General features: G+C 41.2%; 1 protein-coding gene across 13 annotated transcripts in view; it reads right to left on the reverse strand.

The window, feature by feature from the left end:
- Positions 1 to 18,065, reverse strand: part of macf1a (microtubule actin crosslinking factor 1a) — a 233,408-nt gene extending 215,343 nt beyond the window's left edge. For 12 of the 13 annotated variants that reach the window (XM_087170610.1, XM_087170598.1, XM_087170605.1 and 9 more), the window contains exons 1-2: positions 17,928 to 18,065; positions 7,095 to 7,329 (exon numbers count right to left, since the gene is read on the reverse strand). In XM_087170610.1, the coding sequence (XP_087026736.1) occupies positions 7,095 to 7,317 (223 nt within the window). In that variant the 5' untranslated portion in view covers positions 7,318 to 7,329; positions 17,928 to 18,065. The remainder of the gene's footprint in view (positions 1 to 7,094; positions 7,330 to 17,927) is intronic. The other variant, XM_087170606.1, reaches the window with a different exon arrangement.
- Positions 18,066 to 18,968: the final 903 nt, after the last annotated feature.

Genomic DNA, 18,968 nt, shown 5'->3' on the forward strand with positions numbered 1-18,968 from the left:
GTGATGATAATAATAATAATAATAATAAACAATATCTGTGGTTTGCATCCTTTGATACAACCAGTAGTTATGGGTCAGTAAAGTGGCAGGAGACATATTTCAGATAAACTGTTAAAAATCAGTGATGATCCTCTCGTGTTGTGACAATGCTATGGTAAGTTAGTAAGTGCTTGGTTAGGTTTAGGCTCAAAAACAACTCGTACACACAATTTTAAGACAATCCACCCATGTCAGATTATCTGTGTACACATATTCAACAATCTGTAAATAAACACAAAGAAACTGTACAGATCATTTTAGACATTTACATGTACATGAAACTTGACAAGCAAATGTGTTGGTATTAGTGGATTGGAAAATACATCTGTGAACACCATACATCCGAGGGCTCACTCTTACATTAATATGTAGTCCACCAGTTGAATCTGGACTCTCTTGTTCACAGAAAGAGAAAAGGCAGCAGCTGCGGGCTGGTTTCATTGACATGCTCAGCAGGCAGAGCAGAGCCGTCCAGAGAGGCTGAATTACAGAGTCCAGTCAGGACAGCAGCGTCTCTCTCTCTTTGCCCTCTCCAGGGTGAATTCAAAACTCATCTCTTCACAAAGCTGCTTGTGTTTCCCTCGCTCTCCCTACATTACTTCATCCTGATCTTGCTTCTGTCTTGTAGAAGTGCAACTTTTCCCTCCTCTGCTTTTATTTCAGTATATTTTCTAAGTAAAACGTACAGAAAATAATACTTATTGCATATTTTTCTGTGTGCTAAGTCACTGTATACTTTACTACTGGGTTCTTCTAATCTTCCTAATCAATAAACAATCTATAAACACTTTCTATTGTTCTCCTCATTCTAGATAATGTAACATGACTGTAAACTATGTGGCCTTTTGGTAAAAGCAGCTTAATATATTCATTTTCCACATTCCAGGCCTCTGCTTGAATGGAAATCGAGGTCAATGTAAACACACTGTCCATATTATGTAAAATGTAATATCATCACAATAGGCTTCACGCCTGAGTGAGTGCTGGACGTTTCCAGACACATGAACCACTCTGTGTTTGCTTACTGAGCAAATTTGGCAGCATCACGATTACAGAGTTACTACAGCTCATCAGGACAAATCAGAAGAGACATCAGAGGATTAAAATCATCTAGAGACACAGTTCACTAAGTGCCATTAAATAAGATGTTGAAGTTTGTTTAATATGTCTAAATAAAGAGGATTTAGTCTTTAAAAAATGTGAAAAAAAATTCATCTCATATTATTCTGAGAACACACAGGGAGGTGCAGAGCAGTGTAAACTCTTCAATTTACCATGTACTAACTGTCTATCGGTTTCTGGTTTCTTCATCCATAATTTCATATGTATGAAATTACAAGAGAAGTACAAGTACAACATGGTAATTCATACAGCCTACTCTTTCAGCCTTATTCTTTAAAACACAGTGTACTCCGGTCTTTTCCATCCGTTGCAGTAAATAACAGCTCACCTCTTTTAAAAGAAAAGTTTGGGAAATATGATTACTCTTGTCAAGTGTCAGATGAGATACCACTCATATCTCTTTACTGGATACGAAGCTGGAGCCAGCAGCAGCTTAGCTTAGCTTAGCTTAGCATAAAGACCGGAGGCTCAGGGAAACAGTTCACAGAGACCAGGAAATAGTCCAGAACATAAGTCAAAAAACAAACACAATATAACATGTAAAGTAATGAGCTTTAGAGGTGGTGGTATGCTGTTTTTTTTACATATATATTTTTTATTTTTATCCAGTCTTCATGCTAAGCTAAGCTAATTGTCTCCTGGCTACAGCTTCAGACGGAGTCTTCTCATCTAACTCTCAGCAAGAAAGCAAATTACCAAGTGTCCAAAAATTTGTTTAATTGTTTAATTAATTTATCAATCTCCAAAATATCAAGTTAACACATTTTTTGTAAATTTATTTTTACAACATTTAATTGGAAATATCTTATCTTAAATTTTTCTATTCATATTTAAGATATCTGACCTGCTTGTTTCATCTGCGTTTATATTTCTTTTCTACTTACTATGTTTAATGTTTGGCACCAACACACCAGAGCAAATTCCTTGTATGTTGAAAACCTACGTACTTTGCAATAAACCAGATTCTGATTTTGATTCTGAAAAATCAAGTAATCCACTGAAATCTACAAAATCATGAAGCTGGATCACCAACAGGCAACTGACCCACAGCCTGAGGTTCACTGTTTGCATCGTTTGGAGTAATCTTATTAATTGTTTGCAAATATGCATCATTAAATTAAATTAAATTATCAGCTGAAATGATAAAGGACTTGAACTGAATTATTACTTAATCTCGAGGCTCCGTGTTAAATTAATATAAAAACTTTATAAATAGGTTTATAATATGCTTGCTTGGTGCATATTAATGAATGAATCAGTGTTATGTGTCTATTTGAAGGCTACAGACATGGGATGGGGGGGGGGTCTATACAGGCCTCAGTTCATATTGCCCTAATTAACCCAAATGGGTTAAACTGGACATGACAAAAGTAGATTCTGGTCTAATTCCTCCATTAAGTCTCTTTGCTAATGCATCTTACAAATTTAACAAGATGCTGCTCGTCTGCAGTTTGTTTTATTCACCGACTGTTCAAAAACATTTGGTAAACAAAACAACACCGAATGTTTTATTTACCAAATGTTTTTGAACAGTCAGTGAATAAAACAAACTGCAGATGAGCAGCAACTTGTTAAATTTGTAAGATGCATTAGCATTTTCCACGCATCTCATTTTAGTTAGTGTTGGCTCCACAGATCAGCAGCTTTTGGAGACGTGCGCAGGTGTAGAGGAGAGTTCACACAGCAGAATACTGGCGGTGTTAGCAAGGTGTCGCCCACGTTTCAACCCCTGGGTGGTTTGTGACGGCGCCAACGTCAAGTCGGCCGCTGACATGCTGAGTCAGCCCAGAGCTGCTGCCTGGAAACCTCCCTGTCTAACTGTCTCTTTTAATAATTGTAGATGAGAATGTTTAAATGCTTGTTTGTTTTTCTTTAACCTTTCAGAGCTGTCGTCTAACCCTCACTTACAGACACACAAACTCTTGGTGTCCAAACAGGCCACATCCATCCAAAATACAGTCAGAGTGGAGGAGCGGAAAACTTTGCTCATTAAAGCCATATTACATGAGATCATTTGTATTTCCCTCCTCACATGTGGCAGCAGCCATGACAGACGGATTCACTGAGAAAATTTGGCCTCAAAATTTGAAATTCAACTACAACGAGATGTTTTCACATTCGTCTACAGATGAAACTCATTTTGCTTCAGCATTTCTGCTTTGAAAAGATGTTTAGTCTTTATCTTGTCTGCTCAGAAAGACCATAATAGTCATAACAGTAATGATGAATGCGGAGCTAATGTAGAAACACGTACTTTGGATCATCTCCACTGACACAGATCATCACAGGACATAAAAGACACACCAACCCTCTTTAACCATCCAGCTCATCTCTGCTCAGATCTGGTTGTAATTACACTTTCACATTTAAATCGTACAGAAAAGACATTTTCAGTATTATATATTGTATTCATGTGCTGCTGATGTCAGTTATGTTAAATCTCTATCTTTTTTCCATTTTCCATCTCTCGCTTATTCATTTTGTGGAGTCAATTTAAAACATTAAACTGTGATTTGAGTTTCTTCACTTTTTAAATGTCACCAGTGATATAAAATGTTGAGTGGAGAGATTTTTATTTTATTTATTTATTTTTTTGTCATTTTACTTTGCAGTTTGTTCAAGTTGTTTTTTTCACCTCGGTTTTCACTTTTCACATTATGCAGAACATTCACAGGTTTTTACCTCTTTACTTTAAATCTATTATTATCCCACTTTCAAACTCGGTGCATGTGTGAATGTGTGTGCATGTGACAAACACAAAGGCACACATACTTTAACATTCATGTTCACTCTCCTCCACAAATTCCCCTTATTCTGTCTGTCACTTCTCTTTTCTCAGTCTAACACACACTCATCTAATTTTTGCTCATTTCACTTCCGCTCAGCTTGAGACAGCTTTCTTGCATGGAGACATTTTGTCCATGTCCAACTTATGTCCACGTTTTCTCCATACTAACACAAACACGAACAGACACACACCTTTGCTCAGTGACACCAGCTCCTGCTCCTCTGGATCTCAGCTTAATCCAACTGAATTGAGCATGAATGAAAATAAATCCTGTTGCTGCAGCTCACACACAGACTCCAAATCTCCCCTCCAGACATTTAGAGACAGATTGAGGGAAAGACGAGACTCAAGTGAAAACCCGTCCTGAACCAGCCATAAACGAAGGTGATGATAAAGCCAGATATCTCAGACACACCGCACAGGCTTCTGCTGTGGCTAAGAGACTGCAGAACATTCATTCTGCAGGTCTGGAAGCGTCTGCCAACAGGAAATCCTTAAAGTGTGGGGGATACATGTGATTATCATTACTTCTCTTCTTACACAGACACTGTATGAGCATGAATGTACAGATACAATCATGACCAACATGCTGGGTCCATGTCTATGAAGAAGAATGATTTCACTGCCCTGTTGTCGCCCCATCCCCCGTTACTTTACACAAAACTGGCATTTACAACATTAGTGGTATCACAGCAGCACTGCAACTTCATGGTAGTTTCCTTCTCACATGAACTAGAATTACTGTCCACCACTCAGACCAGTTTCAGGTTACATCCCTGTTTATCCAGAGTCATATACAATATTGTGTGAAATTTTGTCATAATTGTCATAAAGTCTTGATTTATGGCTAAAAATAGTTTTGTGAGGTCTGGCTGACCTTTACATTTGACCTTTGAATCAGTTTTGAGTCCAAGTGAACGTTTGTGCCAAATTTAAAGAAATTACCTCAAGGTGTTATTGAGATATTATGTTCACATGGCCAAACCTGCATTTTGTGAGGTCAGCATTACCTTGACCTTTGACCTTTAGCTACCAAAGTCTAATCAGTTCATCCTTGAGTCCAAGTGAATGTTTGTGCCAAATTTGAAGAAGTTCAGTTAAGGTGTTACTGAGATATCGTGTCCAACGTGAAGACAGTATGGCTCCTGCTCGTGTAACATCGTATCACTATATCTCTGTATATATTGTCATCTACAGAGAAAGTGTTTGCAGACAAAATAAACAGTGTCTGTCTTTTACTAGATTAAATAGAGATTCTGAATCACATCAATGCTACAATCCTGTTGATGCACTCTAATACAACTACAGATATTGAATGAAGAGAAACTATGAAGGAACGATGCAGAAAAACGTATATTACCATGAAGGTGTAATCTAACCTCTCCCTCTCTCTCTCTCTCTCTCTCTCTCTCTCTCTCTCTCTCTCTCTCTCTCTCTCTCTCTCTCTCTCTCTCTGGCCCCCCGTCCCCCTCCTTCCCTCCCTCCCTCCCTGACTTTCCTGTCTCTCTCTTGTTATTCACTCACTTGTTATTCAAAGCTTTTAACTTCAAAAGTCAGAGTTGGGCATTGAACAACAAGTCCCAGCCAGGTTCATCAGTTTTTAGTTTCCCCTGAAAACACTCCCTTGTGTTGTGTGAATTTGCAGAGCATGCGTTGTCAAACTGATGAAGATGTTGTTGAGCTCTCAGGGCCACCGTACAAATGCCTACAAATAATCTTAAACTCGAGGTGTGCTGTTTCTTTACACTAATGCTGGTGAGGGTTTCTGAGCTAATCCCGTTGTTGAATCCACTGTAAGCCACTCTGGAACAGAGGTATCGCTAAATGCTGAGAGAGCTGGAGTGCTCTATTGATCCGCTAACATGCATTTATGTGATAAAAGCCTCAAAAAGAAAATAATCAGCACAATAATGAAACAACGTGAGAGGAAAAAGCCACAGATGACGAGAGCAGCAGCACTAAACCCACTTTTATACCATTTGCCACAATTATCAAGCTGCACGTCTTCCCTCCTTCCACTGGAAGAGTTGAAAGCTGTTAGCGTGCTACCAGTGTGTCATTACTCGAGCAGGGGAACCCTGGGTTCTCCAGAGAACTGAGTAACCTACATTTCTCCTCCATCTCCTGCTACTGCCAGAAAGAGAGGAGGAAAAAGGAAGTACAGCAGAACAGAGGTGTCAGTAAAGACTGGCTTCTCACCTTGACCTTTGACCTCTGCACATAAGGATGGAGGCAGTAAAACCACCTCAAGGTTAATCTCATCTCTTATTATATTTATAGTCTTTACACTAATTAGATCTCATCTTTCAGTGTGAACCATGAAGGTGTTGACAATTACACTCATTAAAAAAAAAAAAACTTAATCCCAGTGATTAACACATGTAAGTGATACAAGATAATAACTTCTAATAGCATATTCTAGATGCTCAAGCATAAGATGGCAGAATCAGATTTGTGTCTTATCACTGTGACATTTACTGACTGTGGCTCTTTCAGGAGACAGGGCTTTTTCCTGGTATGAGAGCCAGAGGGAAGTCCAGCCATCAGACAAGAGCGGCTGAGAAAATGTCAGCATGCAAATGAGAATGAAGTGGGCACATGAAGTAACTATGGCTAGATATAGATAGATATAAGATATTTAATGATAAAAAGATGAATAGCATCAGAACAAGTCTGTTAAAAGTCTTTTGCACAGCGAAGGTCAAATGTCAGTTTTTGTCTCCTCATCCCCCCCGTACCTCTCTGTTAGCTCCTCACAAGCTCCTCCACAAGTTCCTCCTCTTTCTGTACAGACATGTTTTCTGCTGCAAGTCTCACAGCAAGTCGTCTGTAAGTCACAGGAAGTCTAGATGATGCCAGACTTTCATGTTTGAAACCAGTTATTTTGCTTGGCTCCTATCAGCTGTCTGCTTTTTGCATGAATTTAAATTCTCTGATAATTTGCCAAGTCATTTGTTATCTCCGTTTTCCTCTGGGCAAACAGCAACATCCTGCTTCATTTTCACATTTACACACATTCACCACAGGACACTTTCCTTCCCTTCCACTGAGGAGCTGCAGGGATATTCTCTCGCTCAAAGGCACAGAGAAAGTTTGTAAAGACAGAGGGACTCATAATGTCGGGGTGGGATGGTTTCTCTCTTACCTGCGACACGAACCACCGCCCTCTCCGCCGGGTCCAGCACCGAGTCCTGGCTCTTCCTCTTCCTCCTCTCATGTTTGGACAGGTTCCATGGCAAAGTGTCTCCCGGTGGCCCCACAAGTCCTGATGCACACGGTGACAACGACCCCCCTGAACGCTCGCTCCGGAAGGACGGCTCACTGACGCAAGAGCGCTCGCTGAGAGTATCATCGTCTGACGACTCCATCTCACTTCAGGGCTGCAGGGAGGAGAGGGATGAGGAAAAGGAAGGGAGGAAGAGGAAGGAGAGAGTGATGTAGAGAAGTGGAGGAGGGGAGAGAAACAAGGTCAGAAGAAGGGAGCAGAAGAAATGTGGGGAAAAAGAGAAGAAGGAGCTTTAGACAAAGTAGGGACACTGTATAATTCATCGCTGGCTCCCACTGTGATCACGCAGGGGTCATGAATGATGCAAAGGTTCAACGTCACAGCACAACAGTAACGATGCAGCGATCAGGAAGCAGAAAAGGAGGAAAGAAACAACTGGGTTACGTTAGTCATCGTGTCTAGACAACAGTGAAGGAGTTCAGGAGGCTGCAGGTCCACACTGCAGCCACCGAGGAGAAGATCAAATAAGAAGAGAACCGAGAGGACCGAGGGTGTGTGAAGTCACTGTAAAACATACATGAAAGCTCAAACGATATGTCCATATATCATAATCATTCCTGACTTCTATAGTTTCCCATCACCACAGTCACTTAACCACAATCTAACACAGAACCATGTGCATAGTATTAAGATGAGGGTGATATTGAAAAAGTCTTTTAATTCCTATTTGTAGTGTTTGATTTACAGTAGATAAATCTTCTCATACATATTGATTTTACACAATGTAAGTTTATGAAATATATATTCCATTTTCATTTAATTGCATTACTAAAAAGCCTCTTGTTATATAGTGCATATTAATGTTTATATAAACTGTTTTGTCAAAACTGTAAGACACTACACTATATATAATATATATATATTATTAAAATGCAACATTTCAAGATATTTTCACATGATTTTGTTCTATTTTGTGTTTAAATTAACCACCAAGGTGTAAAATTCAACATCCAACAAATCTGACTCTTATTCTGAATCCAACTGCTGCTGGTGAAAACTTAAAAATAGGCTTTCAACCATTTGACAGAAGCTGAGGTGCGATGTCTTTGTGTTTGTGTATAAACAGGAAATCAGTATCAACATTTAGTTTGCTGGGAGAAACACAAACACACACACACACACACACAACAAGACCTTATGGTCCAAATGTAAAACAGCCGCAGTGAGCGTTTCTTCTCTGAGGTTTAGACACTTCATGTGCTCTGAGCTGATTAATTGATCTCATGGCTGATGCCAAGTGTGATGAACGACAGAGCGCTCTGTGCTGGGTGAATGGAAAGGAAGGAATTTCAGAGAGAGAGAGAGAGAGAGAGAGATCTGAAAGCTCGTCTGGTGTTTCTGTTTCTATTTTTAAATAAGAGTCAATATGTTAGTAAGACGAGCGAGAGCTCTCCTCTCTCTCTTTATCACACTTTCTTTCTCTCTTTTCCTTTTTTCTCTTTACTTCTCTACATCTGTTGCTCATCCATCTGTTTACTGTCTTAATTAATTCAATATCTGTTTATTGCAATGAAGAAAAATGACTGATAGTAAATACTAGCCGTAAGCAGACACACTAAACAGAGGTGTGTGCGGTGTGTTTGTGCGGTGTGTGTGTGTGTATGTGCAGGGTGAGCGGTGTGTGTGTGTGTGTGTGTGTGTGTGTGTGTGTGCCGTGTGTGTGCACGCGCGTCTCCGGGGACCTGATGCTCTGATCTGTCCATCACAGCATCAATAAATCAATACGTCCAATCTCAGCACAGCACCGCCCTGAGAGAATGAATTGGCTTTTATTGGCTCTTCTATTACAGCTCCACAGGGCGTCGCAGCAGCTCAGCAGGTTAGTGAACGTCTGCTGTGTGCTCATAGAGTCATCGGTTTGAATCCAGCTCACAACCATGTGCCAATCATTTTTGTATTTGGTTTTTTTCAAACTGAATTTTCTAAGATGAACGTTGTAAAAACAAAAAAAAAAGAGTCCATTTTAACATTTTAATGGATATTCAGTTGTTATCTATATAGCCCTAACCCTATAAAGACCATATCACTACAAATCATCTAATATCACTGCCAGCTATTTTGTAAATCATGCCTGAAACTTGAGCTGTGTAGTCTGTTAAAAGTTAAACCATTTAAACCAACTAAACCATCTCCATAGCAACTGTGCTAACTACCATCTGCTGGTGGAGCTTAGGTGATAATTGTTTATCAAACTATGATTTTCCAAGGTCAAGCTCAAGTGAGCACGTTGTCTGCATACATTTTACAGTTACATCATCATTACGAGATCTGACCTTTGACCTTTCGCCACCAAAATCTGATGCACAAGATATTCAGTGTGTTAGAATTACACTTCATAGGTTTAAAGAATCTCATAACTGGTGTTTAAATCCCATTTAAATGAAACCAACACTTGACTAGAAAATACAAGATACAGCCTACGTTCAAAAATCTGAAAACTCTGCAGCATGAATTCAAAATGTCTGAATAATTATTAGCAGTAAGAAGCAAAAACTTACAAAGACAGTGGCATCCTCCTTCAAAACTGTGTCACACAAACTAATATTCAACCGGCTGAGGAGTAAAATGCATTTTCACCAGCAGAAATTCAGACACAGGTGCTAACAGGTGTTACTAATAAGCTTAACGACGGCTCTGTTATAGTAACACAGTGTGACATGATTAAACTCATTATTTACAGCTGTGCGTCTCCTACTGTGCTACGAGGCTGAACACCGTCTTCTAGATTTGTCCGGGGCACAAAGGTTGAAGGTTGTAGTAAAGGTTGCAAGAAAGACAAATATTTACAACATAAAATAATAATCTTTAAGAAATCATGTGTTTTATTGTGAAAATGTAAATATCCTAAGTATTTGAATAAGTCTTGGATAATATAAAATCTTTATATATTTACAGAGTAGGTTTCAGTTTTGTTTCCTTAAAATATATACAAGATATTTCAGAATAAAAGCCCCTAAATCCACTTGACAGTGACCCAGTCTGAGTCCAAAAAATCATCCACTAACAGCTGACCAAAAACAGTCAGTCCAGATTCTGAAAAACACCCCTCAACAAACAACTATCTGAACCCTAAACTGTTAGTGATAATACTGCAAACACACACACACACACACACACTCACACACACACACACTGACTTATAAACATACACACACACACACACACACACACACACACACACACACACACACACACACACACACAGCCCTGAGGCAGCAGCAGACTAAACTGTGACCTGAGTGCTGCTGGTCACTGGGTGGGAATGTTTCTGTGTACGATCTGTGAGTTCAACACAACGGCTGGGATTTCCATCTGTACTACTGCTGCCAAAAATTCTCCTCCTCTTCCTCCTCCTCCTCCTCCTCCTCCTCCTCCTCCTCCCGCTGCTGGCCCCTGGCTAGACCGCTGGCAAAGCCCCACTTCCTGAATCCCAGTCTCCACGGCAACGCTGCCACGAAGAGGTGAAAGCCTTCCCAAAATCCTCTGCGGTTCTCAAGTGTATGGTTGTGTTTCTCTGTCCTGGTGTTGGTGTTTTCTGTGTGTGTGTGTGTGTGTGTGTGTGTATAAGTCAGCTTCCCTGCTGCCCTGACAGAGAGTCAGTGCCACTGCAACTAGCGGTTTTATAAATAGAGCCAGAAGGGAAGCTTCAAAGCCACACCGTGTCATTACAGCTCTGAGAGGGCAAAACGAGATCTTTGAAGAAAAAGAAACTACCAGCAGAAACGCTGGAGAAACACTGAGAACATCTGTCTGATGACGAGACCCTCAGCAAGGCATTTTAGCTTTCTTTTCTGCATTAGTACAAACATGCACACTCACACTCAGACGCACAGTAACTTGGCTCATAGCGTTATCATTAGGACTGCAAGTTTTTTTGCGATTTCTAATCAACTACAATCTCCTCCCCGTGGTTGTCTGCCACTGCCACTCAGACTAGTTTCAGGTTACATCTCTGTTTATCTAGAGTCTTATAAAATATGAACCATTTGTGTGAAATTTATAAAGCATAAATCCTGTGTAAAATCTTAAGTTATGGCTAAAAAGTGTTGACCTGTGACCGACATATTCTATTCAGTTCATGTTTGAGTCCAAGTGAATGTTTGTGCCAAATGTGAAGGGATTCCCTTGAAGAAGTCTTGACATACCGCGTTTACAAGGCTAAAAAACATGTTTTGTGAGGTCCACACGCCCTTGACCTTTGATCTTTTACCACCAAATTTGAAGAAGTTCCGTCAAGGCGTTACTGAGATATGTGTCCATGAGAAAGGGGCGGACAACCAGAAAACAATAAAAACTGAAAACATACAATGTGAATCTTCATCAAAAGTTCCTTAGTCCCCTAGTTTGACCCATTTTTATCTAAATTGACTAAAGTGTGATTATTCTTATTATCTGTTAATTTATGATTAATCAGTTAACTGTTGTTATTTTTGCTTGTCAAATACTGATTATCAAAATTAATACTGATTTTCTGTTGACCAGTCCAGATTAAAGGAGCTATTTGTAAGTTTAGCTATTACTACATGGCTAATTTTAGCATTAACTGCTGTTTACTTACTAGTCTTTCTAAGAGCTTCAGCCATCGTTGCATTTATGAGACAACCTCTAAGCAGCACAATGTCTTCAGGGACGACTGGACGCTACAGTGACTCGGTATCGGGAAATAAAAAGACACGTCAACCGGGCCAGAGCTAGCTGGTTGGCATGCTAACTTCAGTAGAGGAAAAGAAGTGATAGAGCAGACAGCTCTTGCAGTAAAGGAGAGAACTCTTAGTGCTCTTAATGCTAATGTTGGCTATGTAGCAATAGCTAAACTTACAAATAGCTCTTTTAATCTTTTCTTTTTCTTTTAATATGACATTCATTAAACTGTGGTTTCAGCCAACATTTTCTACAACATTTATCTTGGCTCCTGCCTCTTCCTGTGACAGCGTGCAGTGGCTGAATCAGACCACGCAGAGATGCTGGATGCCTGACTGGACTGATTTATAACTCACACCCAGGATTTACATGGACACGGCCTGTTCCCACAGCTCAGCCTGGTCAGGGCATGTGAGTGTAACATGAAACAAAAGAGCAGGAGTGACATAAAACAGAGAGGAGACAACTTTGAGGCAGCAGTGAAGAATCCAAGCAACAGATTAAGAAGGAGAAAAAAAGGGATATAGACGGAGGAAGAGAAAACCAGACATTTGCAGAGTAACGGCCGTAACTGCCAGTGAAAGGCTTTGTGTCGTTCCAGAGCAGCATTCCTGCGCTCTAACAGCCGCTGACGGGAGTTTCACTGACACTCGTGCTCCACAGACAAACATAAAGCTCAGTTCAACCTGACAGACTCCACAACATGGAGCTCCCTGAGCAGAAAACAGATCTGTTCTACATGTGCATCCAGAACCAGAGTGTCTAAAGTAAAAAGTGATATATATTGAAGAAATATTGACTGGTGAGGTGTTTTATAGAAATACCTGCACACTAATGGAACCACGTTTCTGTAATCACATCTGTCTGAGCCTACGCAGACTGGCTGTCGCTTCCTGGCTGTCGCTTCCTGGCTCCCGCTCATTACTTATGCTGTGTTAATGTCATATGGCTGCCACTTTCTGCTGTCACAGCAACAATCAATACTATGGAGGCACCATCTTCATGTGTGCACAGGAGCAGCTGTCAAAATACTGCATGTGACTGTGACAACAACATTTCCAGTTGCAGTACAGATAAAATGTCTGATATTGTCACAGAATCTGATGGGGAGCAACACCTGCCAACCCTCATCCTCCAACTTTAATGGAATAGTTTGATATTTTGCAAAATATACTTAGTGAAAAGATCAATATCACTCTGTATGCTAAATGTGGAGCAAGAGCCTGGGGGTAATTAGCCTAGCTTAGCATAAAGACTAGAGTCAGGGGAACGGGTAGCTAATGTAACTCCCTGAAAATCCACTTTTGTACATTTTTGTTTGTGTAAAGATTCAACAAATAAGTTGTCAAGGTGTTAATTGGTGAGCTTTAGATGTGTATGTGGATGTGTATTTGTGTGTTTACGCTAAAGCTAAGCTGAATCACCTGCCTGGCTCCTGCTCCATACTTAACGCAACATTGATGTCATATTCTTCGCAGAGAGAACTTCTGACTAGGGATGGGAATCGAGAACCGGTTCCAGTTGAGAACCGGTTCCAACTGGTTCGATCCATCGACATCATTTGCCTTTATGCTTAACGATTCCCTTACCGATGCCTTCCACTTAGTGCCGCTTGCAAAACAATGACGACAAAGAGGCAGTCAGCGCGAACGACAGCGGAGGAGTGGAGGAAGTGTGGCTTAATTTCACACAAAATGACATGAACAGCGCAACGTGCAGCGTCTGTGGCACTAAGATTTCAAGCGACAGTGGAAACACCAACAACATGCTGAAACATTTGTGGTCACAGCATGGCAGTACATATCAGGAGTGCCATGTGTTTGGCGCTCTATGGCGCCGGTCAACGAGCGCTTCCCAGTCTCAGCAGAGCAGTGAAGGTCCTCGAGGGATTGAACAACTAAAGAGCAGTTATCTTTATTGTTTAGTGTTCAGAGACTCATAATAAAATTTGCGTTGTTGACACTGAAAACCTGTATAGGCCTACTTTTTTCCCCACACAGAAAATCCACAGGAATCGATAAGGGAATCGATAAAGAATCAGATCGATAAGCACAATCAATAATGACATTGGTATCAATAAAATCGTATCAATTCCCATCCCTATTTCTATCTGTGATGATGTCTCACTCTGGGTGAAAAGAAGAAAATACAGATTTAGTATTTTTCCACCTCCACCTCTACTCTCTTTTGGTACCAGGTTCTTCTTTTTCCACTTCAGATAGTAACCTCAATGTGGCGTTGTTATAGCGACAACACACAAAACTATCATGACTTGATCTTCAGATCACCTTACTTGCCGGCTTCTGGACCCAAATCTGTAGTAATGTCTTCACTATATCAATTAACACAAATATACAACTCATACAATACAAGATCAACCATAGAATACACTACACAGGGGAAAGAAGGTTTGAAATGGGTTAAAATGGGTGTTCCATTTCCCATTATCCCCCTCACTGTGCATATTAGGATTCTTATCTAACATCAATCTAAACAACACATCCAGCACAATACTCTCCCCTATCCTCATGAACTGCCAATCTAGAAAAACCATCAACACCACTGTACATCAACATCACTCACTCAACTTAAACTTTTTAGTTTAGTGCAGTACAGTTACATGAAAGTTATGAGTACACCTGACATAAATAAATGAGTCATGTGACCCTCATCTGATTGGAGATTTTCTCCAGTTTGACACAAAATTTTCAATCAAATTGTAAAATAACTTCTGGAAAAATCTACTATTATTTGGCTACATATCAATTGAAAAACAATCAGCCTCCATCAAGAACCCAACTACAAATTTTGACAAGAATATCTACATCAATATCTGGAACACTTTCATTAATAACTTAAACCAACACCACTCACCATCCACAGTAAATGATACCAGATTTAGCAAACAGACTGGTGAGCAGGCCGTTGACCCTCTGACTTAACTCTTGACAGTTAGTCCTTTGAATTGACATAACTGTATGTTTTCCTCTTCGACTTTGACATTTGATCTTCCTTCCTCTTCCTGGCTGTGTCACATGTCTTTATCATTGCTCTCATAAATGATATTTACATCTAAAACACACTTGTGTGCAGATAGCAGCAGAGGAGGGTGAGGATGATGAATGAGTAATTCCTCTTCTTAAATCACAGCCATGATTAGTAACACACTGACTGACTGCATGAATAAATGACTAGACTCACACAGACACATATACACACACACACACACACACACACACACACACACACACACACACACACACACACGTACACATACATGCACTGACACTCACAGAAAAGCATTCACATACATTTAAGCACAAACTGGACTGGCTTGCCAATAATACTGTAGCTACTCAGCATGATGACTGGACAGAAGGAGAGGTAATTAAAGAGAGAGTGGAAAAAGGGCAACACTGGTGAAATAGAGTGAGACTGAGAAAGAAGAAGGAAAGTGTGTGCACAGGTTAAAAGTCTGAGATAAGACAGACGGAAAGTGAAAGGAGCAAACAGCCAGAATGGAGTCACTACTGGCTCTGAGCTTTTATTGGAACAATGTGATCATGTGTCATCACACAGCCATCTAACACACACACACACACACACACACACACACACACACATAATCACACACACACACACACTGATCAATATTTACAGCTCGGGGACGTCACTGTGAACATCACAAAGATAACACTGTGTAAATAAGAAATCTCTCTCTCTGTTTCTCGCTGTCTCTATTTTTTCTGTTTCTTCTTTCATTCATGATAAAACACTATGAAACCAGAGAGCTGCAGGGAGAGACAGACAGACAGACAGACAGACAGACAGGCAGAGAGGCAGACAGGCAGACAGGCCGACAGGCAGACAGGCAGACAGACAGACAGACAGACAGACAGACAGACAGGCAGACAGGCAGACAGACAGACAGGCAGAGGGAGGACAGAGGTGCCGGTCGAAAGGAGATAATTAAAGCAAAATTAAAGAAATATTGTGTAAATATTTCACAAATGTTCTCAGATTTAAACTGCTTAACCTCATCAGGCCTCTGATAAACTCTCCAGATGAAACAATACGAGAAAGAAAAATGAAATGATCATAGTCTACATCCACACTGATGTGATAATAAGTGAACACTTTTATTTTAAGGCGTTAAAATCCTTATTGAGCAAAAGTGCTGAACATTTGCTGCCTTCGTCCTCTCAGATGTGAGAATTTGCTGCTTCTCTGTTTTAGATAACTGCATGTTAAATAGCTGATCAGACAGAATAAGAAATCTGGAGGTGTCACCTTAGACTCTATAGAAACTTTATCACTTTATTATTCCTAAAACCCAAGTGCTGCTTCCTACAGTTTCACACATTTCTACATGGTAGAGATTAAACAGTTTAAACAACAGACTCTGTTTTATTTCATTGTAAAATGAATATCTTTGAATTTTGTGCAATCTGGAGAGGTCACCTTGACCTCTGAGAACTTGCAATAGGCATTTTTCACTTACATTTTAATCAACTAAACAGCTAATCAATGTATCAGAACTAATAATGAAGATAATCATTAGTTGCAGCCAAACAGGAAAATAGAAAGAAAAGAAATCGGCTGTATTATGTCTGTCATTTGAGCAAAACCAATCCGATTAACAAAACTGAAATCCCCTGATTCAAAGAACATGATGTCGTCTCAAAAGAGTTTTCTGTTCACTCCTTGAACCTCAGCACCACAGACATACTGGGGCTTTTCCAGCTTTATAACACACAGTAGTAAGGGGGTGTGTCTGTAGCCATTGCAGAGGGGAAAAAAATAGGTGGAAGAGACGATTTAATCAGATAATTCTGTCTGTACAAAACTAATTAATTATGAATAGCTTGTTTGTGTCTCACTGTATCTCAGACTTGACTGAAGAGGACAGTAGACTGGTGGGTGAAGGTACAGCATAAGGCTGGAGGGAGATGTGCGTTTGACCATCTGGTACAAAGCGGCAGGAGGGGAGTCCTCACTCTCTCTTTCTCTGTGGCTGCACCTTGCATAATATCAGGTTCACCAGACAGACAGACAGACAGACAGACAGACAGACAGACAGACAGACAGGCAGGCAGACAGACTGACAGACAGCCTGCAGTGATGGAGCCCACTGGGATTCTCTTCTACAGCAGGTGGAGGTGAAGATGGAGGCGATGATGATGATAATGATGATGGTGGTGGTGGGAGGGTCTCTGGCTGTAGGGATGTTGATGTGTGTTTGTGCACATAAAACAGTTATCACCACTTTTGCAGGCATGCCCCCCCCCCCTTCTCTCTCCCTCTCTCTCCCTCTCTCTCTCTGACTGTCTGTTTCTGATGTGAAGAGAGGATGGTTGTTTGCATGAATGAACATCAGACATGGAGACCTAAACGGTGTGTGCAGGAGCAGACTGCGAAGCGGGGGGGGGGGGCTCTTTGTCCAGCACACCGCCCCTGCTCGGATCGTATGGATGACACCGACTAATTACATTTATCCATTTGTGACCGCCGCTGTAACCTGCTGCTGCTGCTGAGGCTCTCATTAGTGGGAACAACCTCGGCAGCTTCTCACGACCCAGAAACCCTCCGTGACTGAGTGTCCGCCGGTTATTTCCAGCCCAGCCCTCCAGCTCACAAATCACGAGCAGTGTGCTGAGAAACAGGACGGGTTGAGGTATAAACACACTATCTGATGGTATATTGAAACCACATCTCTTTAAATGAATGTCCGTGATCAACACGTTATTGATCAGGCTCGTTGTAACACGTTATAAAGCCAGATTCATCAATATGTTGATTGTAATATGCACAGTTTAGGATTAGGTTACAGCCCTGAGGAAATAAGAGCTCTAAATTTGTTTTAAAGTGGCTCGAGAGTTTATAGTGATCGATAGTTTTGATTGGTATGCTTCTAAGAATCCATTTTGATCAGTTAATGTCACTACAGGAGTCGACAGGTGCTGATACTACATGGATATGCTGCCGAACACACACGGGTCCGTATGAAGCAGAAAACACCAGCGGGGCTGCATCAGCTCCGGAGCCGCTTACCTTCACCGGGCAGCAGCGGTCCTGGAATCCGAGCAGAGAGCGAGGGAGGCCGGGGATGCTGCCGCCGCCGCTCCCTCTCTGGACGGAGGAATGGATGGATGGATGGATGGATAAAAGGTTGGATGTTCTCCGCTCCACCGATCGGGTTTCTGCTGCCACGCTTCCTCCAAAAAGCGGGCCGACGCACAGCCGGGGGATGAGGCTGTGGAGAGAAGCAGGCAACGTGATCCTGAATGGTAATGGCTGTCCGATTCCTCCTCCTTTCCCCCTCTCTCTCCCTCTCTCTCTCTTCTCCTCTCGCCTTCTACAACCCCCCACCAGCCCTCCTCTCCTGGTCCGCTTTCACACACTCACACACACACACACACACACACACACACACACACACACACACACACACACTTTCTCCCACTTTAGGGAGTAGAGGGAGAAAAGGGCGTTCACACAATCACACTGGAATATGTTGCAGCCGCTTGTCATTCACATATAGGCCTGTTCTGGATTATATAGAAGAAGCGGCTCTGGGTGAGATCTGCACTTTTACATCACATGTGATAGTATTAATCTTGGTTTTTATAATCCCTCCACACACACAGCCCAACACCCCCTCCCTCTCCAAACAGCTGGAGGAAGAAGAGGGAGTAGCTTAGAAAGCAATTGATTACAGCTGGTGAGATAGAGAGGGGAGCAGCAGGGAGGAGGTCTTCACTGTTTGGGCTGACCTTGGATATAGAGAGGTCAGAGTCCCAGACCTCACAGGGTCCAACAGCTCAGGGTTTGCCTGTTTATCCTTAAAGGTCCATACAGTATAAAGGCACATGTCCATGTGTTGTGTGCTTATGAAGCAGGTCTACGCTCTATATTTATACTGTGAAAGTATAAAAGCGCTCCGTCCACTCAGAAATGCACACAGTTGCAAAACTGCACACCCAAACACGCTGGACTTATTATATTTTATATTAATGATGGGAAAAAAATACTGCATGTGATGTTGCTCCAACAGAAAATGATCACCAACACTGCAGTTCCCCTCATCTCTAC

Source organism: Seriola lalandi, unplaced genomic scaffold (genome assembly GCF_002814215.2).
Source record: "Seriola lalandi dorsalis isolate HSWRI2012SDOR001 ecotype SW California unplaced genomic scaffold, Sedor1 jcf7180002054954, whole genome shotgun sequence".
Taxonomy (NCBI): Eukaryota; Metazoa; Chordata; class Actinopteri; order Carangiformes; family Carangidae; genus Seriola; species Seriola lalandi.